This window comes from Platalea leucorodia (assembly GCF_965183815.1).
Source record: "Platalea leucorodia genome assembly, chromosome: 4".
Taxonomy (NCBI): Eukaryota; Metazoa; Chordata; class Aves; order Pelecaniformes; family Threskiornithidae; genus Platalea; species Platalea leucorodia.
The window spans coordinates 18,064,039-18,091,902 of NC_138826.1; the positions used below are offsets into that span (position 1 = coordinate 18,064,039).

A 27,864-nucleotide genomic window follows, 5' to 3' on the forward strand; every position below is an offset into this window, starting at 1 on the left:
TTTCAGAGTAATACTTGAAAATATGATGCCTGTCTGGAATATCCATGTAAAAGGCCAAAGAAACCATTTAAAAAATCACTAATGACTGGAAAATATTTGCTGGTGCTTTGTTTTGCTACAAATTCTGAGTAATAATTATAGTTGATAGTTTATTCTCTCTCTCTAATCATTCTACATATTATTAACAACAAGGATGTAGCAGAGTTGGTCAGGAAAATGAAAGAAAGCAGAAGGATTTTTGTGGACAGTTAAATATAAATGAGAAAGAAATTTTTTAATCCAAGGTGTCATTTCAATTTCTTGGCCAAAACCTGAATCAAAATATTTCAGTGATCTTGAAAAGGCTTTGTAACACTTCACAGAGGTTTCTGTACCTCTGACTACCTCTTCCATGATCCACATACCGCTGTCTTTAGGTGAAATGACACAATATAGTATGAAATATCTATAGCTGAGGCTCGTTATGAAAGAGAAATTCTGACAAATCACTTGAATTACAGCCCCTACCAGGCAATAGAATGACATTTCTGTCCAGTTCTTCAATGAAGAATTGAAAATTTTCACAGAAAATAAACAATACTTATAAACATTTTGACAGATATTTTCCAACTAACCCTAAACATAAACGTATGATCTACTTCATTCACTATCTTAGTTTCTGGATATAGAGCTGTTCTATAACACCATTGATATGTTTTGGCTTGCAATATTCACATTGTCAGCATCCCCTTTCATCAAACATCTTCACAAATAATAATATATGAATTCTCCTGTCCCCCAGTATTTAAAAAAAAACAACGACCACCAAACATTTGTAAAAAGCCACTAAAATAAAATTCCTAAAAGAGTTAATAATTTCATTTCTTCACTGAATTTAGACTTTCTTACACAGTGAAGCATGTGATAAAATCAAAACTTACTAAAAATTAGATATTCATATTCTCTCTTTATCATATTCCTATTATAATATACTTAATATCAGTAGCATGAAAAAGAACGAGTCTGCAAACTGCATGAATCCTATTTTATGCATTTCAAAATAACTGCAGCACATATAACACAACTCTGCTGCAGAATAGTTCTAAGGTTATCATCATTGATCTTGCCTGAGATTTTCTTGTAAAGAATTACTTGTCATTCCCTCCACAGATTTTGAAAATGAAGCTCAGTCTGTGAATACACCTCAGTACATGTTAACGTTAGGTACCAATTATTTGTACAGCTTCCTTTTAATCAGAACAGCTTTTATTCCCCCATAACATACACCAATCTACTCCCAAACTACCAAAACATTCAAAGAGCAATAGTTCACCCTTAGTGTAGGATGCAGATTTTTGAGCTTAGAAAATTATACTGATAAATCAGTTTTAGTACATGCTCTGCATCATGCAACCTGCTCCCCTGCCCCAGCCCCAAATTGTATGTTATAATAATGCCTGAGGCCATCTGACTTGATGTGATTTTTTTGGATAAAATGGTATCCTATTCAAACTGTATCAGTACCAATGCCTGTGTCCTGTGCAAAAGACCTTTTCTGAGCTTATTTAATACACGTTTTATGCTCACTGAACAATTTGTATATTGGAAGAATCATGTTCAAGGAAAGGCAGAGCACTTCTCCTTCCAAAAAAACAGAGAAGTATTTTCAATATAAGTCATACCAGAACTTAGTAATTTATATGTTTCATTTTCATAATGATAATAATAATCAGCACTGCATATGTTAATTGTTCTAAAATGCTGAATGAATAATTTTTAATTAAACTAGCATAATAAAAATCACAACAATTTTTATTGCTAACCATTTTAAAATGGGAATGGTCAGTAGAATATAGGTTATTAAGTATATTTCATTGATATATTGGGACTATAAATAGTTGCATTATAACTCCCTTTTATAACTTTTCAAAACATGCACTTTGACAAACTTGTCTAGAAAATTGTGTAAATAATGCAAAATCTGTTTTAACATTTTTGAATTGTAATGGTATATTATCCTAAGGAGTGCCAATCACAAGCCGCTGGAGTTTGGAGCTGGGAGTACTGTTATTCGTACTGACAGCTGTCACCGTTTCTTTCCACTTAGGTGAGTCTAATGAGCCAGCCGTCATGATAGACTGCTATTTGTTTCAGAGCTAGGACTTTACATCTGGAGAAAGCAAGTTACTTGTGGGCAAGCTTATGATCTGACACTCATACAAGCAACTAAATCGGCAAAACTGAAGTCAGTGCTGAAATCTTCTCTAGCTAATGACAATACCATTCTCTTGCACTTTAATAACCAAAGTAACTGGAAATGATACACCTACGGTTCAAATCATCCTCAGCCCAGCTCTTCTGCATAACAGACACCCCAGATTGCTTTAGTTGTGTCCCATGCTGAGCAGTAAACCCAGAAGCCTCTTTCCCCATGCCTGCCCCCATGTACAGTGAAGGTTTTATCACAGTACGCCGTCTCTGTTATATAGTGAAGACTTTGAGAAACTGTCATCCAAAAATGAGAACAAACATCAAACAGAATTATGGAAACATCAAAGATGCTTTTGAACGAACTATAGCATATTTCTAACAATTTCTATTACTTTTTGTATAAATAATAGGCACATTACATTGTAAACACTAAAATAATCCACAAAGATTAAATAAAAACATGTTACATTAATATAGAATGAACAGATTTAAAAAACATGGGGTATTCATCTACTGTTTACAGATTAGATTATTTGCAAGATGTCAGAATAAATTTGTGAGGGAACCCTGCATTTTTAGCTCACTATTTTTCTCGTATTTTCCTAAAATGATTTCAATGTGTAACTTCTTGGAAAATAATTTTCTTCATTTCTCAGTCATGCATCTTTCTTAAAATCTTAAATAGATCTGAGTTCCTCATTCTTAAATTCCATTCACTTATAAAACAAAGATGCTGCAAATTTTTTTGTCTCAACTCTACACATTTTTCACTAATGTTGCACAAAGAAACTGTTGTTCTTTTGACATTGCATCTTAATAAATGGATTAAATGAGCTGTGAATATCAGAATTTAACCAATAAAAAGAGATCTTTATTTATTTAAAATGTATCAGATCTGCTTCATCTAAAAGGCTAATTGAAAAGGCTATTCAGGTCAGCTGTGATATTAGAAGACAACTGAATCACATTTAATGCTGCTTAAAGGATGTGAACAGGCTAGAAGAAAAATTAAACCATGGCCATTAAAATTTAATTTGACTTAGTGAAGCCATTAACATTTTGGTTTTATGCAGTGGCAAGCATTCTAAAAATATTTCCATATAATTCAGAAACCCAGAATTGTCAAATGGCTGACCCTTACGTACCAAAAATGATTGAAAGTGACATTAAAGGGCAAATCAGAAAAAAAGCAAAAGGAGAAAAATTCTTTGAATACCACGATAAACTGTCATTCTGTTCTTTCTTCATATATATTGAGAGTCTTTGTATATATGTGTATTATTACTGTACACACACACACAGAAACGATTTGCTCACAGCAAGTTTCTCTCTGACTGTGATTCACTTCTATTTTATTGTTGCTGCTTTTAAAGTTTTGCATCTTACCACATCTATCAGCAGGATCCTCTGTAACAGGACGTTTCTGCCTCTGATAATGGCCAAATCAATCTATGTAGTTATCAGCCTAAGCTCAACTGGAAACTTTCATACACTATTTTAGAATAACTTCTCATAGGAAAAGGCAACCTATTTACAATTTTTGGTCAAAACCAGTTACAGTCCTGTGAATTTTAGTCTTGTTATTTCACTATAAACAGTTGCATCTTTACTATAAATTCTTACATTTTTCTATTAATTGCACATTTTGGTTTTCATTTTAACACTGAATATCAGATTTGGATATCAAATGAACAAAACACTACTTTTATATGAACTCTAAAGGAATAATCTATTTTTAAGACTTATCTTACTCCTAGTAGTGCACTTGTGATATGTTGCTTTACCTCTACAAGTTTGCCTTTGAAATTTGAAAATGCTACTGCCAATATTCCTTAGACTCTGTATAACAACAAATACTGTAAATAGTACGAAGCAGTCATCAATGCAGTAATTTTAAAGATTTTAGTCAGTTTCATACAGACACTTTGTCTAGAATTAAAATGGTAACAAACCTGATCAGCACATAAGTAAAATCTCAGATTGACTGCCTGACAAGGAAGTACATTACCCCTAGTTTTGGCTTTCACTCCTATTTTTTCCAATTCAGTTTAAAAAAGAAAATTCAGTGCTAATACAGAAGGCTTTGTTGCAATATTCCTAAAATAATATAATCTGGGGTTTCATACCTTGCTGTATGCCTGTTACTTGCATTGGTCTGACTTACTTACTAGTAGTCATCATCAGTGACGACAGGAAACAGAAAACACTAAACCCTGCTAAGGTTGTTACAAATGCATTCCAGGAAGCGTAGGTTATCATGGAAACTGCAAGGCTAATCCAGGGAGTTTCTAGCTCTACATATAGAGTGCAAAACCTCTGGGTTCAGAGAAATCAGTGGCATTCCCACCTCCACTCTGGACACAGAACTTGAAGTAGCTTTAGAGAGAAGAGAGGTATATAACTAAACAGCATCCTTCTTATGAGCTTATAAACCTGTGAAAGTGGTAAAGGTTTGAGTAGAGTAGGGCATGTAGAAAATCTTGGATCAATGAGAGAGGTTTTTGAAAGGTTTTGAAAGAATATACTGTGCTGAGAACTCAACTGCCTCATGGATTCTTGCAGGTTTTCTTGTCCGTGAGTCCCAGACACCTTATTCATCAGCTTCTACTTCATGATTCATCATGGCTAATAATAGATGAAACGAGTGGAAAAATAATCAAAGCTCTAATGACAAAAGGAAGTGTCTGAATATTACTCCAATAGATTATCTTCTAAATTGACTTGACTAGCCATTAATTTGGATAAAAATTATTTTCTCCTTTCTCAACTTATTTTTTAATGGGTTATGGAAAATTAGAAGCAGAAACTAGTGATGATCTCTGTTCTTCCCCAGTTGTAGTGCCTCTAACTCCTGCCACAGAATATTTTTATTCAGAGCATTCCAGTACCTCAAGGTCAAACACTTCTAAACTTGAGGAGTTTGGTAATGTGAAGCTGTTTTACTAAGCTTTAGGACCAACTAGATCAGAGTAAAACATCTCTGGGTTAAAAGCCTCATCCACGGTTTATCAGAGGCAAAGCTGTGGTCATGAATGATATCCAAACAGTCTCTTCAGCCTGTTGCTGGAAGAATTGCTAGATTCTTCTAGGATCTGCTTAAATTAGAGTGTGGGCAAACTACCGTATCAGCTCAAACGTTCAGTGAGCAGCTTGCCTCACAGCTCCTTTATAGCACATTTCTCCCTGACAAAATGAAATAACAGCAGATAAAAAATTTTACTTCTTATAACAGCAGTGGAAGAAAGCAAGCAGAAATTACAGTATTTGGACTTGAGCAGCTGGGTACAGCTTACATCTTCCCTTATGTTTGTGTTTTGGAGTAAAAAAAAAAAAAAGCATAGAAATAACTGTATCTAAGAATAGTGTAAAGGCAAAGATACACTATAACAACAAGGTGTGAGTAGAACAAGGAACCTCTGCTTATGAGTTTGTCTAAAAACTTAATGAAAGCAACTTTTGCTAAATTAATTATATTTGTTTGAAGTCTGGCACTATGTTAATCCTAGATCTGAGCAGAAAGGAAATGATTTGCACAACAGGACTTCAAATACAGCCTGCTAAAGAATACTTTTATTAGGAGTATCCAATATGAGAAGGTCAAATAGAGCTTTTTATCAGGACTTATCAAGGAATTCACTCAGAGGCCACATGACTAGCTCAGTTAAATAAACCACTAAGTTTTGAGTATATGCCAAGAGCTTGGGAAGCGTCATATTCTTCATACATTCAATCTCACATTCTCTCATGTATGAGCATGTGTCATTACGGTTAGATAATTGTGATTCCAGATGCCTTATAAAAGTCTCATTTCTGAAACGAAGGTGTCACAATAACATTAGTTATTCATCAGTGTGTGAGCCTGTAAAGTAATATCTGGAAGTGTTTCTTTGTCCCAGCTATTTCATTTTACTTTATTTCTGAGATGGAGAGGAGAGATATCTTTAAATTATTTTCTTGATACACAACAGAAAAGAGCAGAGTCCCATGCCATGTCATTCCTTTATGCTTTCCTTTGCCTTGTAGGAAATATCACTGCACACAGGAAAGAAACTTTTGCATTGTAATATACAAAAGCATGGCGGTGCTGCCTGCCAAACACACTGACCCTGTCCTTTGCTCTCTTCATTGCTTTTCTATTAGCAATCCTTATCTGCAAATGTTACAGAGCCTGAAATCCCAATTTCTACAAGGTAATATAAAATTCAAGAAAGGAAATAGTGATCTACAATTAGGCTCATGTTAGAACAGAATTCAATAATAAGAGAGTACGAGACAAAACTTCCCTGAAGACTGATGCAGGATGGAGGAATTAGCCTCCCACCAAGACAAATAATACATGATAGCCACTAGTTATTCTGCTTGATGCATTGCCCAAGACACTTGGGCACCTTCTTAAGAACTGCAATATGAAAATTCATCTAAAACGAAGTGTCTCCTTAGTCTACTTTACTCTGTCTTAAGGCAAAGACGTGAGAAGCGTCCCATTTGAGAAAGTCAGAACTGAAATCATAATATTAATAGGATGCCTAGGTAATTTATAAAAAATAAGTTATTATATCATCAATAGGCACTATGTGCTCATACCATAGCGATACAGTCCTGCTGCTGCAGAGCTAACCACAATTATTTGAGTGTGCTACATGGAACACAAGAAAACTGAAACCTAATTTGTAAATCATTTATGAATCATATGGACAAAGCACACAGAAAGGCTAATGGAAAGATGTACTGGAAATGCAGTAAATGAACATGATGATTTATTCTTATTATTGTATTTAATTCTTATTCTAGATGTTTTTCTGAACTTCTCCAGTCAAATTTGGGTTTTGTGGGTGTGTGTATTGAGATACGAATAACCAGCACAGAGACTGAAGCCATAAACTACATATACCATATAATGCTTCCTCCAAGCATTTTTCCTCTTAGGAAGCCTTCAATCTAGACAACCTTTTGTGGCAAAACAAAATATCAGCAGATATCAAGTTAGCAAATACCCATGATCTTGCAGAATGTGGTGATAATGATTCAGCCCATGACAACCTTTTCTTGGAGTCACTGGGAAGCCATGTCCCAACACAGAGCTACAGGAGAAAGGGGAAAAACTACTCCAGTTTCACTGCCATGAAACTAGTGTGAAGTTCTCTGTCTACTTGTCATTACTAACAATGCTGCAACAATGTTAATATTATTAATAATAGCATTAACACATTGCTAATAGGTATCAAATTTTCTGTAACATGAATATATACAAGATGAGATAATGCTGTTACTACTGAAAAACCCTTAATTCTCTTCATAGAATAAAATTATATTTTTAATAACCAGGAAAAAAAATTATCGGGTCCTCAGTTTAACTCTCATTTAAAAATGATAACATATATTAGCCTAAACTACTCTCCTGCCTTGGATATATTTGGGACAAACACAGTACTGATCAGGGATGTCACACACTAAAATGACGTTTCTTTTCTCCCCATCTCAGGGCCTCTCTCTAACTCAATGTTGGAAGGGAAACTTCACCCTCAGTGGTTTTTGTAACTTTAATATGAGGTGCTATTCCCCATCTCTGAACTTGTCTCATTAACTTTAAGAAGAAATTGTCTTAAATCTCAGCAATTCAAAATAAGAGAGGCTGAGCACTGAAAATAATGCCATGCGAATTCCTGATTCAGATAAACAGCAAGGTAAATTCAGTCTTTCTGATAACATTGTCCATGGTATGCTTTATATCGCATTATCAGCATCTTCAATGCTTCCTCCTCTATAGTTGATAGGCCTCGTTAGATAGACAATAAAATACATTCCACACCGTGTGGGTGTGATTTATTTATTTCATAACTACAAACTTCTACTTCTGTATTTCCATGCATTTCAGCGTTGTAATTGCTGTTTCAAAATGACTCAGATAAGTATCAGAAAAAGATTTTAAAAAAAGAAAAAAAATCTCCCAACCTCTCATACAAAACTATATCAACAGAAACTCAAGGAATATGTTTTACAGGCGGTTAACTAAGTGTTTCTGCAGGGGAGTAACAAGGATAAACTCATCCAGACTTCATTAATTTATTCATTTCTGCTCCTGAATGATTTCAAATTAGGGAGATACTGAAGGGTTGCCATCACAACCATTTATTTCAGTGACTTTTAAGTCTTTATATTCCTTTATGGATTCAGATAGCTGAAAAGAGATTTGCCTTCAACCAAACATAGTATTATTGCCACTTCCAACCAAAAACACAAGGAAAGCGCTTCTGATTAAAGATGTTTTATAAGCTGTTGTTTTGTGAAGACAGGGAGAAAGATGAAAGAATCAGAAAGAAAAGGCATCAAGGAAGTAGCTTGGTCAAGGTCTCAAGGGTCATATTACTGAAGTCTGCTTCAGTAATATGACCCTTGAGAAGAGGTAAAAGAGAGGATTTGGGGGCTATGCTGAAACTACAGAACGTTAAATCAAAAGAGGAAATAAATTGTACACAACTGGTCAGAGAAACAGGTCTTCGTATGTTCTCAGTAAGATTGCATCAGCTTTTCCAATTTTCATGTCCTACTCTAACAATATGCGGGTCTGGTATCTTGATTAAACCACACAGATCCAAAGTAGTAATTTGATTTTTCACTTCCTGCCTATGGCCATTTTTCCCCCTGAATCTTGCACCATTCTGAATTAGAAATACACAAACAGTAGTCTCCAGTACTACATAATCTGCAAATGGGTAACTACTGGCTTAATCCTGCTTCCTCAACACAAGCAGTGATCAGTGTCCTAACACAGTCTCCAGACTATCAGCCAGACCTGTGCTCAAAATATACTTATCTCTTCTCTTCAAGATTCCATCGTGTTCACTGTCCGTTGTCCATCCTTCTCTTTGTTTTCCTGCTGCTCTCTAACATACAGCTGCCAGCCAAGTCTGTTCCTGCACTTGTGCTTGCAATTTGACTACTGAGGGATTGATGCCCTGATGCTTTTGTACTTTAGATACTGGCTTCTCTTGTGTTTGCTTTTAATCCTTTGAACTGCTCCCTCATTTATACATGAAACAGGGTTTGTCTACCACCATCCATGATTATGGCTGCTATAAACACCAACTAGCATTAACTAGTACAAGAAGCAACACAGAAAACTAAAGGTGAAAGCTAAATCAGACCAAAGAAAAGTCCATGAACAAGTTTGCTGGGGTTTCAAAAAAAGCTATTATTTACTTGAATTTTATTCTGTGTTTCCTAATTTTGATTAAAAGAAATACTGCAACATCTGATTTCATGAAATTCAAGGAATCTAATAGAGAAGGTCTAGTAACTTATTAAATGTATCCAGCCATGAGTTTGTTTGATAAGTTTGGGAAAAAGAATGTAACTTTCCTGTCATTCATCTCTACCCTATTGAATCTCCATGACTGCAGACCGCTAATGGAAATTCTGTTCTTTGTAATTCATTCAGTTCGGCACATAGTAAGTAAGGTTTATGACACTCCTGACTTTCAACTCTCCAGTCAAATATGGAGGAACACAATCAACTGCTTATTTTTCGCAAGTTATGAAACAAATATACAAAACAAGACAAATCTGGGTCCTGAGGAATTAATGTATTATTCAGAGCAATCATGAGCTATTTTTTCCTCTTATATTAGTAGCATACAAGGTGTAGTATGAGGGAATGAAGTAAAGTTGTTTGATTAATAAAATTTGCCTACTTCTTTTATTAAAATATTTACATAATGATGAAAGAAACAAATAATAATTTGTTAATTGAAAACCATGAGCTAGTGAGCTTACACATACTTCATGCTGATGAATACTGCCACTACATGAGACAGGCAAAAAAGAACAGATGTAGTCAACTCTATTGCAATTCAGTAACTAAAATATAGGTGCCTAATAAAGGTACTTCAATCCATTTAATCAAGTTTTCTACAAATCATACACTGCAGTATTTGTTTTCCACAGGCTGGTAAAATATCATTTAGGACTGACATTTTGAAACTTAGTTTTTTAATATATTCTCTGTAACTTAAATGCACATAATTAATACACAGGATTACTCACTGAAGACATCATTAGATACTTAAATAGTTTCTCTTCTGGTTTGACACACCCATTTAGAGATAAAAACCCTATTCTTAATAAAAAAGAGAATGGCTAACTATCATATCCCCCTGAAATAATAAGCAAAAGGCTTAAATTTGATGTGTAAGATTCAAACTTTGCAAAGAACTGTTCTGTCAAAGCTCAAAAATATATCATATCAGAAGAAACTGGGAATTTTCAGTGTGATAACAATTCTGTCCCCGCAACTCTTTGACCTACCTAGACATGTGTTAATCAGTTATATCCAAGTTACTAACACAAGGTCCCTGACTGATCTTCATCAGTGTGAACATATTGCCACCACATGCCTCTTAAACAAGGACTCACAGAATGATGACACTTGAGGTGTTGAATGTAAAATTTCATCTTGTTCTTGTACCTCTGGTCAGGGTTCATACTTGAGCCTAATGCTGCTTATTGACCACACTATTTTATAGAAATTATGTAGCTGGTGGCTGCAAACATTCTGACAATAAATATGGGACATACAAGGAACAATTATAAATATCATGAAGTGGCACAAAAGTGATAAAATACATTCATCACAATCACTTTGCATGTATATAGCAATTACAAGTCATACAAGGTCTTAATTTTGCACCGGAGCAAGTCTATGCGGGCCTATCTAGGCTCACAATAATAAATCACACCAGTGATACGTTAATTATTAATATTTTTGTCTTCCACTTTTGTACCAGTTTTAGTTGCATGAGAGCAATAGAACTGTGTATTTTGAGTTCGAAGAGAATATTTTAAGTATTTGTGAAAGATATTTTTATATTATAGTCAAAGTTTCACAAAGTAACAAATTAAGCAGCAGGAGCCTTAAGGTGCAGACTAAGGTTTTTTGTCTTATGAGCATGACATGTACTTTTAGTGACACAGCAGACTGAGCACAGAGCAAGGAACCTGGTACTCCTGAAGACTATTCACAGTCTCAATACTTTGCTGTGTGGCTTTAGGAAAGCTCTCAAATAAGTGCTGAAGAAATGAATTGTGTATGTCCTGAGCAACAGTTTTAGGTTTGGTTTTACAGAGCAAGACTAAAAGCTTTAGGAAAAATAATCACCCAGGAAAGAAATTCTGAGATCTCCCTATCTATACAGAGATTAGTCTATATTCTGTTTAGGCAGTACTATATATTCAGTTTAGTCAGTGTTTACTGCAATGTATACTTCTAATTCTGCAAACTCTGCCTTAGCACATTTCAATCTCATGTCACTAAGTTCTCTTAAAAAAAAAACCAAGATTGCCTTAAAGCTACTGTGTCTTTTTTTTTCAAGCATGGCCTTACAATAGTCTCAGCCTTGGGAATTCAGATCCACTAAAAGAGAAAAATACACGCTAAAGTACAGTATGTGATCTAAACATCATTTTTCCAGCAAGCTATTCTAAGATTTTGTTCTGACAAACCAACCATCTATAGTAATAAAACACAGGAACCTGGGAATGTCAGGATTGCTCTCCCCTTTAAAACAAACGAAACAACAACAAAAAAAAACCATTGAAAAAAAACTCTGATACTCTCCCGCTAAGATTCTTTGATTTTTCCAAGACACAAACATCATTTTGTGTGCACCTGAATAAAACAGCCAAGTAATCTCATTTGTTTTCACTCACCTCCTGAAACCACCAGTTATGGTAACTAAAGCATCTGGTAGAAACGTACACACAGTATTCTTGACAATCAAGCTTACTGCATCCGCTTCTGCCTTAGATACACAGCTAACAAGGTCCTCATAGTAGAGAAACCCTGGAAATCAAAGGCAAAAAAGTGCTGATCATTCTGTGGAATTATCAGAATCTACATAGCGTTATGTAAACCTCATATGAAATAGCCACCTTTCACCAAGTTAAGTCACACAACTCATACCATGGGCAAGAGAACCCTATAATGGCAAGAATTAAGAAATGCTCAATCTTGAACCTGAAACTACAGGTTTGTTTCAGGACATGTTGTGGGAAGAAATATATTTTGATCCAGCCTCTTCAGGAGTCTTTCCTTCCTCCCCACCATTCCTGGAGTCAGTCTCCTGCCTCGGGTGTAAAGGATCGCAGGCAGGAGACAGCCTCTTCCTTCCCTCATCCTTGTCCTTACAGTTTATATATATTTTTGTCATTACAATTTGTTATAAGTTGTAACAGCAGTTACAATTTATAACAGCATAGCAGTCAGGATAATTGCTCTGCTTGCTGAGAACCTGAATATTTATAAATTACTCTGACTTCCCTACCAGCTCCCATCAATGGCATTTCTGGACGTATTGCTTTAAAAGGCGCTCTTCTCGAAATGATGGAGTTCTACCCAAGTGCAGGGCTCAGAGATATGTGAAATATCCCAGCTATCTTTAGGTCTGATCACAGAGCTTGTATCAAAAAAGCCCAGTCCTGCAGCTTGTTTCACATTTGGATATGATATGTAAAAGAAAAAAGGACAAAGGCGCATGAATGTGGGCAAGCTGATCCAAGGGATTCTGAGGTGATGTAAAACACATGGATTTAATGCAAAAATAAAGTTACGTTATTTTACTGTCATGTTACATAATCTCCTTTTCTTAATGCAACTGAGTCCTTTGTTTAAATGGGTCCCTTTATTTAGGGAAATGGCACACACACACACACAAAAAATCTATGGGGAAGCAACATTATTCATTTGACCATGTTTAACACTTTGAAGTTAAGATGTGCTAGGATTACGGAGGTAACTTTACAAGTATTTTATTACAAATATGGATTTATCACTAAAGTAGGGCTGCCTTGAAGGAGACAGGTCTCCTCTGAAAAGTGGTTCTGGGCTTTCCCAATATAATTTTTTCACAACCTGTGCAATAACGACTCATTAATAGTTTTGTGTACAGGAGCAGATTTTATTGGGTATCTGTGTAAGTGAAAAAAAAATGCATATTCATATTTTTTTTTAATGACACCAATTTTAACCAGGAGCCCTGTTACTCCAAATATTATTTTTAACTTAATAATTTAATATTCACAAGACACTGCCACCAGAAAAGGGATGTGTAAATGAACTTTGCTTCCTCTTCTGATCTGTTATCAAGTTCTTAGAGCTCTGAGATATGAGGTTTTTATGAGATTTTCACCTTACCTGCTCTCTGCATTTTTGACAGCTTCAGGGTCTTGTCAGCTTTTACCTCTTCCAGAGTTCGTAAACCCATTCTGTACCATTTCTCAGATGTTTTCACTCCCACTCCAAAGACTGAAGTGAATTGCTAAGGTCAGTAGAGGAACACACATTTCAGTGTTGTTTTCTAAAGGAGCGGTAAATTAACCAGTAGGTAACAACGAGGTTTAACAGGGAAAATACTGGGCAGAACTTATCCTACATTGAAGATAAATAATAGTGTAATACAAATATACAGATTCAGTTTCCTTTCTTTGCCTAGTTACATTGAACACAGAATTGTTTTTATACATGGGCAGTTCTCATTAAAGTGAAATCTAAACAACAATACAGTAGTATCACAAGCAGCTTTATGCTATTTAGCTAAAAGTACACTTTCAACTAAGGTTTGAAATAAGGATAGTAGTCTTTATTTTTACTGCACAATCAAGAAATGCAAACAATAATGTTAAGTAGCTGGATTCCCTCGCACTAACTTCATAGAATAAGAGATGTCTCAAGACTATCTTCCTAATTTGACAGACATTATGATTTTGTATTATATGCACTACCAGCTCTCAGCTGTAGACATGATGGTGGTGTTGCAGCACTCCCAAGAGGTGGGGTCAGTGGGAACCCTGTGGCTCTTGAAATTCTGCGCCGAGGGCAATGGGTCTCAATGGTGCATGGAAACAGATGGTAAATACATAAAGACAACTAATCTATTTTTATACTGCATTCTATAAAACACGTATGTTTGGAGATCGTGCCAAATATTGTTTTCCAAAATGGGATTCAATTTCAAGTACAAACGGTAATTTTTCTTTGCTTGCGTATTATGAACAGTCATACAATTCTTCAGTCCTCAAGTGAGCCAAGCTAAATTCCTATATGTCTTATTTGGAGTACAGATTTCACTATTTTGCCCACTGGAGAAAAAAAAAAAGCCTCAATTTACCAGTCTCTGAAGTTTTAGTATGGTTATGCATTTATTCCAAAGAAATTTTGTACACTACCTTATTCCCCAAGAAAGGATGTAAAGTAAAAATGTCACAGTTGTAAGCATTATTCAGCGGATCAATATCTCAGATGAACAGTGATATGAAAGCAACAGGGAAAACTTTCATGCCTGCCCAAAAGCACGTTCTTTATGTTCAGTTTGTCAATACTGAAGCTCTCAATAGTTTCTTTGTACTTTTATAGAATTCAATATGTAGCTGTGTAAGACACGAATAACTGCTGTTTTCCATTGAATCTACAACCTCTGAATTCCAACCATGCTAGCTTTATTTTGTGTTTTTCTAATGAGATTAATTCCTTGGAAATAATTAAGATAAAGAAAAGAGAAGAATGAAAACCTTGAATAATATTAAATAGGAATTACCCTACGTTTTGTACATAATGGATGAAATTACCTATTCTTTGTCTGAATCATGGGTGTTTATGAAAGAATGATTTTTTTAAATACTTAGATTGTTATCTTTTAATGTTTTTCCTAGTACTAAAAGATTTTCAAAAGGGTCTATTACTGGGCTGAGAATGATTCCAAGAGACTTAATTAATATTGGGATAGAGAACTAAAGAAAATGGATTCTATGCCACTGTCCAGATTTTTAGGGAAAAAACTCCATATTTTTTAATTTCCATACTAAGATCCATTATTATTCAGTATATTTATAGACATCAACTTAGAGATACTGCCAAGAGTGCAGTGTGAGTAGCAGGTAGCCCATTTCTTCAATTGTGTATGCAAGCATTGCTCTTTTTCAGCTGGTGAAAGTGAATTATATGAACTTGTTCTCTGCAGCATCCACTTCCATAAGGAGGCAAACTGACCATGTCATTCATGTACCCTACATCTAAAACATGGACTGTATAATTTATTTCAGTCGTTTGATAAATGTGGCCCTGGGACCAGCGGTGATCTTTTAAGTCATGATGAGTGATTCGCAGCAGTTACCAGAACCATGCTAAACAATAAAATTTAGGAATTCACTAATGTTATGGGATTCTTCTTGGGTTTCTTAGAAACACATAAAAAATTGTTGGGAAAAACCTGGCTACAGCAAATTTAGCCAAAATGTTGAGCCTGTGCTCAGGTAACAAGAGAGCCACGTAAGTTTGTTGTAATTTGGCATGTGAAACAAGGCATAAAGCATATTTGAGATAATCTGTCCCCTGATAGGTTTTATTCTAACCTCCAAGAAATTTTCTTAAACCCTGAAACACAAGATTTAGTGGCTGATCCTCAATCTTTACTACCATTAATAGGCAAGTGTGGTTCCTGAATCCTGCTACGCATGTGAATCTACACCTCTTCTCTGAGTATTGCTACAGATGGCATCAGCTATCACTGAACATCCTTTCACGCTTCTATTGCAGGTCAGAGAGAATGGAAGAACCTTTCAATATCTGAAGTGAACGTAAGTAATGCTGGGGAGAATTAAACAGTTCCATTCCTTTTATTCTCTGATTTAAATTTTTCTGAAGACACAAACAGGATATTTTTAGAGATTAAAACTGCAGGTAAAATTGAAAAAATCTTTTTCCAGTATATATTTTTCCAGTGGAGAATTCACTGAATATTTAAGAAATGGGAACTGCAGTATTTATGTGTTTTAGATTCCCTGTAACTATGAAGAAGTGTGACCATGACTGTGAACCTACAATCTGCCTAAAAAAGAAATATCTCCAGTCCTCTTCCTTCTGCCTCACGCACGAGATAATTAAAATAGATCCGAGTCATTTTCTTCACCTGATATTTTCTTAATGTCAGAATAAGATGGTGTCATGTTATCATGATAATCAACTGAGGAAAAAAGAAACCAAACAGTAAGTTAAACTTACAGCAAAGAGTATGCATTACGTTAGTTTTGAGGAAAAAGAGATTGTTTGGTTCAAGCCTCAGAGCAACTGTGTGTACATCACATTACATTAGAAAGGTAGCCATTTCACCATTTCACCATTATTCCCTACTCTGTCACAGTTTCTCTCTCTCCCTTTATCTTTATTCAAGACCTTTCTTTCTTTATACTTGATATTGGATGTTCCTTTATAACAAAATTGATGGTTATGTCTCAGCTCTACTAAACAGAGGAAAATATATGCAATTTTAAACAACAGTAACAAACCTCAAAAGATTTACCTTAAATGATTTGTATCGTTCATCATTTAACACTTCTTTAGCTCTAGAACTCTCTCCTTCTTCAATAATCTCCTAAACAAGGAAAAATGTTACTTTTTTGAAAAAAAAAAATCAAAATTAAAGTAAGGTTTAATAAAATAATGTAAAGGAAAGTCTTATCAACCTGTAAAAACCCAAAGAGCATCCTTAGCGAGCATATTGTTTTATTCCATTAGGATCAAATTCTGCAATCGTTTTTGAGACAGAAAATTACTGAAGGATGATGGAGAAACTGGAACCACAGAATAAATTTCACAGTACTTATTTACTCATAAATTTACTCAAGGGTGAAGTAGAAACTTACACCATGGAATATATTTCACAGTACTTATTTACTCATAAATTCATGGCCAGAAAGCAGTTATTTATCATAAGCTATCAATGAGTTGTCCTGAAAATTGGATTTCATTATTTGGTTGAGTTTACTTCTCTTAAAAGCAAGAGCATTGTAAGAATAGACATATTTTTTTCTTGAATGTACAGTTTCTTAAGTCTTTCTATTAAAAACTAACAAACAAACAAACAAACAAAACCACCAATAAACCCCTCCAAATCATCCTATTTTCTGTGAGCTCAAAATTGAATTCCCAGTCCCCAAGTAGTAGGTACAAAGAGCACTTCACAGGCTACATTCCTAACTGCTGGAGTGAGGCAAACGAGGAGCCAGAGTGAATCAAAACACTCAGCAATGACCTCTCCAGGCAGCTGAGCCCCCTGATCAGCTGCCGGCTGGAATAACAGCACCCGAGATGCAGGGTCCTGAAAAGACTAAGAATTAAAGAAAAATGCAGGGAATACTCAAAGCTCCAGTAAGAATGTAAAGTTCATCCATCACCTAGATAAAAGGTTCTGCTATAACTCAGAGCAAGGTAGGATTTATCATTAAAGTACTAAAATATTTACCAGTTTTGCAAAAATAGTATTTCTAATAAAGTATTCAGCTGAGCAAAGCGGTGTTGCCAAGGGCAGAAGTCACTTGAACAAAACTATTAACAGTTAACCTGTCACATTCAAATCAGAGTGAGCCTTTAAAAGTTACATACAAAGATGATACTGTATTATTTATTAATTTGTATTTATTGATTAGTTACCTTTATTCCTAAGGGCAGGGGTTCCATGACACAACCTTATGTTACTACAAAAGGTTTCCAGAAATCATTGTGTTCTTAGTAACAAGGATAGTATTATGTTATTACAGGAAATACAGAAGGTTGTGTAAATACACACAGATATCAATGCTGCACTCTGTGACCTCTAAAAGTAGATCTGAAAAAGTATCAATTGGCAGATAATTCAGAGGTACGTTACCTCAATGACATCTCTGACTCGGTCTCCCATGCAGGGCAACCCTTGTATATCTTTCATTCTGGTTACTGGAAATGGAAGACATTTCAGCACAGAAGCTGCTCTCAGAAATTCCAGGCAGAATATTTCACTTTCTTTAAACTCATAATTTTCAGCCATTATCTCAAAGGCATCCTGGGGAGTGGGGGAGCATAGAAAAAAGTGAAAGGTTAATAAAAGGTTAAAATATTCAGTATACTCCTTAGAAAGGGTACTTTGTCTGTTAATTCAAGAATCATTTCTTTATTCTAGGGTGAAAAGATAGAGATCATAAAAAAAAAATTCAGCATAATTTTCTAACTACTTGAAATTTTCCAGGTATCATAAAAATTGTATTTTAGAGGCAAATGTGGGAAAAGACTCCGATCTTTAACAAAGCCAAACTTCAAAACCTTTTGTGAGATAGACTTTCCATATTCTGTGCAGATCTAATGGATCCATGTGAAACAGCACCATAATTTTTAAAATTGTGCTTAAACACAGGTAATCCAGCAGGTCAGTATGTGACATCTTCATTTTCAGACACAACGAAATAGGAGTCTGTGGCAATGCTGGAAATCACCTTCTTCTTTTTGAACTTGTAGCCATGCTTCTATTTAGTAATTTAGGGAACAAACTCTCTTTTTCCTCATTTTTCAGATGTATGACCTATACAAATAGAAACATTTTCTATATGGTTCTTCAGCTATCCATGGCTTGTTGTATTCAACGTTGCACTCAAAACTACCTGGAGATTGCCAGTACTTTTTTTTTTTTTTTAAACTATCCATATGGCATTTAATGCAGCTTTGAAGTCTCCCTCCCTTCCAGAATATATATATATATATATATTAATAGCAGCAATTTTTAGAAATGAAATGCAGGGAGAACAGATTGCACAGAACTGGAGAAGAGAGGCAGTTTTTTGGTTTCCCACTGTAGAATACTATGTTTTGGGAGAGAACAAATGCTGCAAAAAAAGTTTGTGAATAACATGAGATAAGAGCTTATGGAGGCTTGCAGCTGATTAGCAGCTGGAAATCTGAGTTCTTAATGAAACCTTGCATAAAACCTCAAAAATTTTCAAAACTGAAAAATTAAGTGGTTTATTCAGAAATGTTTAAGAATATACCATTTCCAGAAGAGACTTTCACTGTTCAAAATACTTATCTAAAATACATCCCACACCTGGCTGTTAGGGATGCTCTTGTGCACCATTCAAATGGCACAGGGCAGGCTAGGTACAGACCATAAACAAGCCAGCCTTGCAAAGCTCCCGCACTGCATTGTGTCCTGCAGTCCTGCCAGAAATCCCATTTCTTGCTCTTCAGCCAGTCTCTAACGAGGAGGTAACAGATCCCGGCCTTGAAAGGGCCGTATGCCCCACTGTATCTGTTGCTGCATATCCTTCCTGTTTTCCAGCTTACTCCTATTTCTTCTTTGACATGCAAGGCATTACAAAATAACAAAGAAGTGGCTGTCAGTGTGCATCTGCCTGCAATTATCACTTCACTGAGCTGTAGTCCAAGTGTCTGTTCAGAAGTGGCTTTGGAATAAGGATGAGTAACGCCCCGTGATACAGATATCGACAGCAAATGCCTTACTAGAGCAATGACTGCAGTGGATAGTAGGAAGGAATAAGATTAAACAGAATTTTTCCTGCCCTCAGTGTTTATGGGATCCCTGTTCATATTTAGGTTCAGATTTCATTTCATTTGTAATCAAATGCATTGTTATGTAGTTTAAAGAAAAATAATTTTAGATTTTGCTTTGAGTTTTATCTTAGTATTAATGTGCTTTATATTGGAAGACAAAGCCAAGTAAAAACCAGCAGGCCTTGCACATCCTAAATGCTACATGTGTGATATCTCCAGGTGAACTGAAGTCGGTCCCAAGCCCCCTGACTGACATGACAGCAAATCCAGTGAAGTCGTACCTTTATTACATCCATGGAATTGAGAACATAATCTGCCACCCTGCATTGAAGGAATACAGCCTGATTTGAGCAACAACAAAAAGATTTTACTTGAGGTACAATCATTTAGATCATTAAAACAGAACAACTTCTTAAAATTAAACGTACCTTTCACAATGACTGTAGGTTATTTACATATTACATGTCATTGTTTGGTCAGTTCTAGAAAAATAGACCATCAGATACATTGTGTTCTTCAGATTATAAACATTATAGTCTCATTGAAGCAAAATGAAGGTTTTAATAAAAATCTTCACGAAAATGTTGTCTCTGCTGACCCTAGAATTTGCAAAACTTTCCTCTTAACAAATCAACAATATGAGATCTTAATTGGTTTGACAGTATCTCTTTAGAGGAAATGGGTACCTTAGCTGAACAAAACCACTTCACTTTCCTTTTTTTGTTTCCTGTGCTACTATCTTAAAGCGTATAAAAATAATTAAGTAGGGCTTGCTACAGAGAATTTGCTTTGTTCTGTATCACCAGTATAACATCACTCTTTGATCTCTCTAAGAATCAGTCATCTGTTGTCCATCTCACTGGAGGAATCCTCCCCTTAGCTGCATATTTATTTATCAGACACCCTGATTAGTAAGTGCTGTACGATTCCATTTTCATAACATTTCATGAAAGACCTCTTGAGATAGAGAGCTGTTTAGCAAGCTTGATCTGGAAGTTTCTACCACTATTTACATTCCACTAGACCTTGAGTATAAGGAGCCAAAGGGAGGGGGGAGAACTCTCCTTTGAGGGAAGAAAAAAAAAAAAAAAAAAAGAAGACAAGAACAAAACCCCTTTCTATTACAAAAATAGTGCACAAAACTTTAGCTTCCTTACAGCTGTCCTTAAAGGTCTTGCAGTGGTTAATTGTTGGATTTATCTAACTGCTATTCTTTTTTCCACACATTTGAGATCTTTATTTGCTTGACAGATTATGCTGTATTTAATTACACACTTTTTGGTTAAAGACAGGTGCACGTTACAGTTCTTATTCAGAAAGAAAACTAATGCAGAAAAAGAGGAAACTACCAATTTGAGGTCCCAAGCAACATGGATTCATTCTGGTTTGCATCTGGAAGAAAATACACAGCGTACACAGTACTGCAAAGCAAATGGGGAAATAAATTTTAAAAGTGGGGTGATAGGAGTTGGATGTTTCCTCTGCTGTGGGGTTTTTTTTTTTTTTTTTACATGCTCCCAAGTTCTTATTCTTCTTATTCATTATCAGCTTCAAAGATTCTTTTGTACTATGTGGTAGAAGATGCTAATTCTTGCTTTAAGTGAGGTTTACAGTTCCACTCACAAAATTATGATTACTTTTGCTTTCTTTTTCTCTCTTTGCAATCTCTGCATATGAATACTCAAGAAATCAGTGTTTGGCAAGAAATCTCTTGCTCCAGTTAACACTAGCAGGGGAGTGTTAATCAGGGGACAGAACCAAAAAGATATAGTCGCTACCCGCTTGTTAAAATAGTCTATACATACAAAAACATAGACAGACAACAGTTCTCATAAGTACCTGCTCAGCAGTATGTAGTAAAGGCAGAGACTGGCAAAGTCATCTTCTTGATTAGGAGGCTCAAAATGTCTAGGATGTTTTTTCTCACTCCCAACAGGCGGCCTCTCACATGCACATTTAAATAGATGTATTCTACACTGAATAATCAGCCACCATGATAAATGTGTCTGCATATACCAGTACCACTGCTGTTTTAGAGAGGTATTAGCCCCTTCCTACTAGCAGGAGGGCAGTTGTCAGAAAAGCTGTGTCACCACCATTATTGAAAAAGACAATCACATGTAGCATTTTACTCAGAGGTGGTTGACAGTCAATGAGAAAATATAATCAAAGCATTTTTATCATTCTAGTTTGCATTTTTCAGTGTTTTCCTGCCTTTGCAAAGCTCATTAAGCTGCTTTAAATAAACAATTAAATAGCATTGAATATTCATTATTCCCTGTACAAAACATTGCTTGCAAATGTTGCAATTAATTACAGATCTGTCTTTTTGCATAAAACTGCTTTTGACATTCTTTTTGATAAAATCTTTCTGCTTCAACAAACGAAAGCAACTGATCTCCAAATGGAGTTGCTGTCTATTGAATATTATAGTCCATATTGAATAATAGGAGGGGAAAAGTACATGAAATTCCTATATTAGCTGAGAAAAAGCTTGTGATATATTAGATCTCTGGTGAAATCTATTTATGGAAAGTTACTGACACCTCATTTATTCTAAACCTTTGTATTTCGTACATTAAGCACCTCACCATCTTTTTATCAATCAGATCAATACTCAGATTGCCCATTTAAAAGGTACTAGTTTAACAGGAAACTAAATTTCTAGAGATTTCCAAGATGTGGGATTTTCATAATCTCTGGGGTATTCTGCAGGGGCTGCTCTAAATGTGAAAGATACCTGGGCTACATTTCAGTTCTTCATTTATTGTAAATTTTGCATCTGTGTCTGAAATTGTGGAATGCATGTTGGTGAGACTTGGGCTATAGAAAAATTTGGGGATGGAATGGACTTCCAGCTCCTGGTGGGTCAGATACAAAAGTACACAAAGATTTTGTTGAATTATGCTAAAAATAAGGAAGAGGATGGATGTACTAACAGAAATTTTGAAGCCATTTAATATCTGGTATTTGAGACCTAATAAGATAAAATATCATTAACAAAGCAGTTACCAGTAAGCATCTTGCACACGTAAAAATGCACACTAAAATATTATATTATAAATGTTAAAAATCACAACACTGAAATTGACAGAAAGAGCAAGATTCTCAACTAATATGAGAATGATTCTCAGAAAAAAATAATAATTAATAATGCTATGCTGATTTATGCCTGCTGAACAGGTAATCCAATAACTTTCAACATGAATATAAGAGTGCATGAGTTCACTCACAGTCAGAAAAGCTAAAGAAGCTAATAGTCCCATGCTATGCTTCATACTATCCTGCTCGTTTCAACAAGATGGTCAGAGCAGTTCCATTGCTACTTCCAAAATAGTGCCTAATAATCTCAGTTTAAGACTCTGTGAGAACAGACATCACCAGTATTGTACTACCAAGAAAACATTTAAATCTAATCCATTTTGTAAAGAAAGCATTACGGCTTCATGGACAGGACACTTGTCTTATTCCCATGCCTACACCCACTGCTCCTCTGCTGTGTGACCTTGGAAAGCTGCTTCATACCTCCCTGCCATTGTTTCCTTTGCTATCTTTCATTTGCTGTCTATTAGGGCTATGAACTCTCCAGAGCTTGAATTGTCTTCTACAATGTGTTTGTACAGCATCTCTCATAAAAAAAGGCCTCTATCTTACTTGAGCCTACAAATGCTACTGTAGCACAAATAAAAAAACAACATACAATTGTACAGGTGAACTTAATCCACCAAAGAGCTAAATAGCAAAGTGTGTTTAAAAAAAAACCCAACACACCCCCCAAAAAACCCTACATGATACCTGCTTGAAGGACTATTATGCTCAGAACAGCAATTAGACTTAAATTGCTCTTCCTCTCAATCACTGTTTTCTACTTGAAGTTTATTTAGTAAGTCGTAAATCCAAAGCGTGGGTCCTAGTTCTCATCACATTGCTATTGCCAGTGCTTGGTGTCCATTCAAAACTGACCAAAGTAATTTTAAAGAGATTTAGAATGAACCATCTATTCAAATAATTTTCTTTTCACTTTCCCCAGTATAAATCCTACTTTCCTGTGTCAATGGGAAGAGTCATAGGACCTGTGAATATCTTTTGTATACATAGAGAGAGAAAATAAATACTTTCAGATGCTTATTTCAAGAAGAATGAAGCAATTTGAGCCAATCATCTGTAGTGTTGACTAAAGTGATTTCCAAATAAAAAAAAAATCCATTTTTGTTCAATCTGAATTTTTTTTTTTTTTTTTTGGTATCCGAACTGAAAAGCCCAATACTTGCCCAGGTCCAAAGATTTTATCACATCATCTTACATCAGCTGGAGAAACAAAGGAGCCAAGAGAATGACAATAACAGTAACAGCATAATATGCACAATCTCAAGGTCCTTGTATACACACTGTTATTAGAAATAAATATCTGTTAGCTCCAGCTGCTCCTCATATTAACCAATAATAGCAGGTTCATTTCTTACAACAGAAAAGAGTGGTGCTCTTGAGAAGTTTCTATATTTCTCCACATAATGCGAAAGAAAACAAGACAATTGTTAGAAAAGATTTGCTGACAGAGCACAACAATGCTAGTTAGAGTGTCAATCAAGTAGCACTGCCCTACAGCAGATAAAAACTTACAGTGTAATAAGAAGCATAAAATCTTGAAAGTATATTACACATATTATTATGGCCAAAGAAAACAGCATAGACTTGATGTATACATACAAATTTGGGTTGCCAGAAAGTGCAGGTGTATTTATATTCTGTCCGTATTTTAGGGAGCACCCTCCCACTTACCTTAAAAATGAGAAGAGATATTTCCTCCTCAGACCAAACCACCAATTCATTTTGGATAGGTATACACTTCACATACATTTACAAAATTTGCAATTTTGATGTACTGTCTGGAGAATTTTCACAGAAGTAAGCTATGTCAGTAAGACAGTACATGTTATTAAGGGTATGTATTGTATTCAGTGGTTTTCTACTTATAGAGCTCCCAAGTTCATTATAAAATTAAAGTTGAGGTTCTCCTGAGGTCTGTTTTAAAATGGAATAATAATAAATACTTGAGCCACTGGCATAACTGATACATATTTCTGTAGGTACAAAAGAAGAGAAAATAAAAGAGATTTTCTTTTTTTTCCCCTCTAACAGAGTGGAAAGGAAACCAGGCATCTTTCCCATGCTAAACATCCACATTCTCATTACCATGAGTAACAGCCAAAGCAGAGTAACATTCAGTAGCACTAGCAATAAGCCTCAGAATCACAGAACCATTTGCCTCTGACTTAATTAGTTTCTTCTGTAAGAATTAAATTGTATTTTCCTTACAGAATAATGTCTTTCTGGATTTTATTGCAGTCTAGTATTAATATTCAAATCCAACAATCCCTCTTGGGCACAGCAGAATGACTCCATTTATTTTACCACATGAAAACACAATGCTAGCCCCTAAGTGTATATTTTCAGTGGGAGAGAGGGAGGATGGCTAGCTATTTACAAATGAGCCAGAGAACAACAATGTAATACTATATTTCATAACAACATTAATGTTCAAGACAAACATAAAGGAAACATGCTAAAGTACAGCCTCTTGTGAAACGATTTCCCCTTTTGTTTTACATGTTTACCCACCTGAACAGCTACAATGCACCTGTGGAGTCAGGGCTATGCATTCAGGTGCATTGGAACAGGCTGCCTAGGGAAGTGGTTAAGTCCCCACCCCGGAGGTATTCAAAAAATGTGTAGATGTGGTGATTAGGGACATGGTTTAGTGGTGAACTTGGCAGTGCTAGGTTAACAATTGAACTCGATGATCTTGAAGGTCTTTTCCAACCTAAACGATTCTATGATTCCTGAATCATCCAAATTAGTAAAGCCTGTGGCAGTGGTTCCCAACCTATGTACCACAAGGCCACAGTATGTGACACACAGTGAACCAAAGACTGCATGAGGCCCCACAAGGCTGAAGCGGTTGCATTTCTCCTCCATGGACTGCCACACAATCCCAATATCTCCTCCTTAGCATGCAATTTGACATACTTAGTCTATTCTTCACACAACAGGCCTTGCTACTACTCAACAGCTCATTAAAAAAATAATTTTGGTAGGATTTGCCCCATACTGAACATAATCATGAAAACTTCACATCAGCACGGTCTTTGCCAACCTTTCCGTAGCTTCTTCCGTGATGTAAAACTGATATCTTGCACCTTTCTGTAAGTCATTTTCTGGCTATTACAATAGAAAGGAAACATGGGACAGCTGAACATAGGAATTGCATCTAGTGTGTTAAACCACCACATTGTCCCCATAAGGTCTCGTCAAATATCTCTGCTATTGGGTTTTAATAATTATTCTTTCATGGTAAAATATATACAGAACAGGACTCAAGATTAAAACTGATCATAATTACCAATTTCTCCAGAAATCAAGTTGCCAAAACTGTCTCTCCCATGAAATCAGCACATTCAAAGCCTCGTTGTACATGTCACTGCCTATTAGTGACTGTTTTCCTGCTCTTCTGAAGAAACTAAAAGATGTCAAATGTAACTACTACTCTTTCTCAAACATAACCACTACTCATTTGAAAGAGCAATTTGATACAGGGTATCAGGGCAAAGTCCAGTAAAAGGAAGAATCCATTAATTCATCCACGAATACATAAGCAAATAATAGCTTTGTGCCCCTATTATAGGCAAGATCAAAAAACATTATTTTCAAGCTAACCAAAGAAAACAGAAAATCTTTAAGAAAAAGGAACAACGCTGGCTCACAGAATAAAGTTGTTATAACAAAATACTATCATCAACACATAATTCAAGATGGTTTGGACCTAATTTTCAGGATGTATGGCATTGAGGCAGGGAAAATCTGTCATTTAATGGTTGGCTGCCCACAGCACGCACAAGTGAATTATACCAATGCTTCAGTGCATTTGCTAAGTGCTCACACTGAAAAATCCGTTGGAACACTTTTATTTGAGAACGTGAATTACAGGTTTAATACAAGACTGACAAAATAACAACAAAACTGAAAATCAGGCTTCTATGATATTAGGCAGGCCTCCAGGGAATGGTCCTACTCTTGCAATCCATAAACACGCAAGCCTTCAGCTGTCATTGCAAGCTTTGGTTGTGAGGAAGAAGAGCAACAGCCCTAAGGAGTTACATTATGTATTGGGTCTGGCTGAGATGGAGTTGACTTTCCCCATAGCAGCCCTCACAGTGCTGGGCTTTGTATTGGTAGCTAGAAAGGTGTTGATAAGACACCAGTGTTTTGGCTACTGTTGAGCAGTGCTCGCACAGCATCAAGGCTGTCTCTCCAAGATTCCCCCCTCACCGGTAGGCTGGGGGTGAGCAAGATCTTAGGAGGGGACATAGCCAGGACAGCTGACCCACACTGACCGGAGGGATATTCCATACCATACGATGTCTGCTCAGCAATAAAAGCTAAGAGAAAAGAGGAAAAGGGGCTACGTTTGTTATTACGACATCTGTCTTCCAGAGCAACCGCTACACATACTGAAGCCCTACTTCCTGGGAAGTGGCTGGACATCACCTGCTGATGGGAAGCAGAGAATAAATCTTTTGTTTTCCTTTGCTTCCACATGCAGCCTTAGCTTTTGCTTTATTAAACTGCCTTTATCTTGACCCATGAGTCTTTTTTCCATCTTATTTTCTCCCCTACCCCCCACTGAGGAGGGGAGTGATAGAGCAGGTTGGTCGGCACCTGGCATCCAGCCAAGGTCAACCCACCACACATTACAACTGTCAAGATGCAGATGCTAGACAGACTCATACGCATTATCAACTTGTCCAGTACCACCTCCAGAAATAAAATACAGCATGAACTCAGAACAGTTACTCTCAAAGTATGAGGATGAAAAACTGCCACCTTTGTCACTACAAAACCTAATTTCTACCCAGACTCAGAAATGTTTGATATATAGGATAACAGAAGGGAGTCTCAGTGCTTCAGTCATCGAACTGCCCTGCTTCTAATGTATTTGATAAATGAATTTAACTGAACAAGTTGTACTCTGACATTAAGACTGCTGCAACGATAAACCTGGAAGTAATTTACGGACAGCCTCTCTGTGAAACACAGGTATAACAGAAACCACTCAATGAATACGTTGCTGCTCACAGTTTTCATTTGAACTGAATCTTGGACTAAATTCAGGAATTCAACAGCTATAAGACGAACTATATATTCACTAGAGTTATAGTACTCAGTCTCTGAAAATGGAAAAATACTGTGCAAATTTACAAATAAAGATATTAAATGTTTCAAAAATTAGAAATAATTTTAAAAGGGATCAT

General features: G+C 35.8%; 1 protein-coding gene across 1 annotated transcript in view; it reads right to left on the minus strand.

Annotated features, from left to right (window-relative positions):
- The window catches only part of DNTT (DNA nucleotidylexotransferase), a gene marked incomplete at both ends in the record, with an annotated part of 94,944 nt that overhangs the window by 55,026 nt on the left and 12,054 nt on the right, over positions 1 to 27,864 (minus strand). Inside the window, 4 exons of the mRNA XM_082308040.1 lie at positions 11,896 to 12,028; positions 13,379 to 13,502; positions 16,539 to 16,610; positions 17,886 to 18,056. Of these exons, the coding sequence (XP_082164166.1) occupies positions 11,896 to 12,028; positions 13,379 to 13,502; positions 16,539 to 16,610; positions 17,886 to 18,056 (500 nt within the window). The remainder of the gene's footprint in view (positions 1 to 11,895; positions 12,029 to 13,378; positions 13,503 to 16,538; positions 16,611 to 17,885; positions 18,057 to 27,864) is intronic.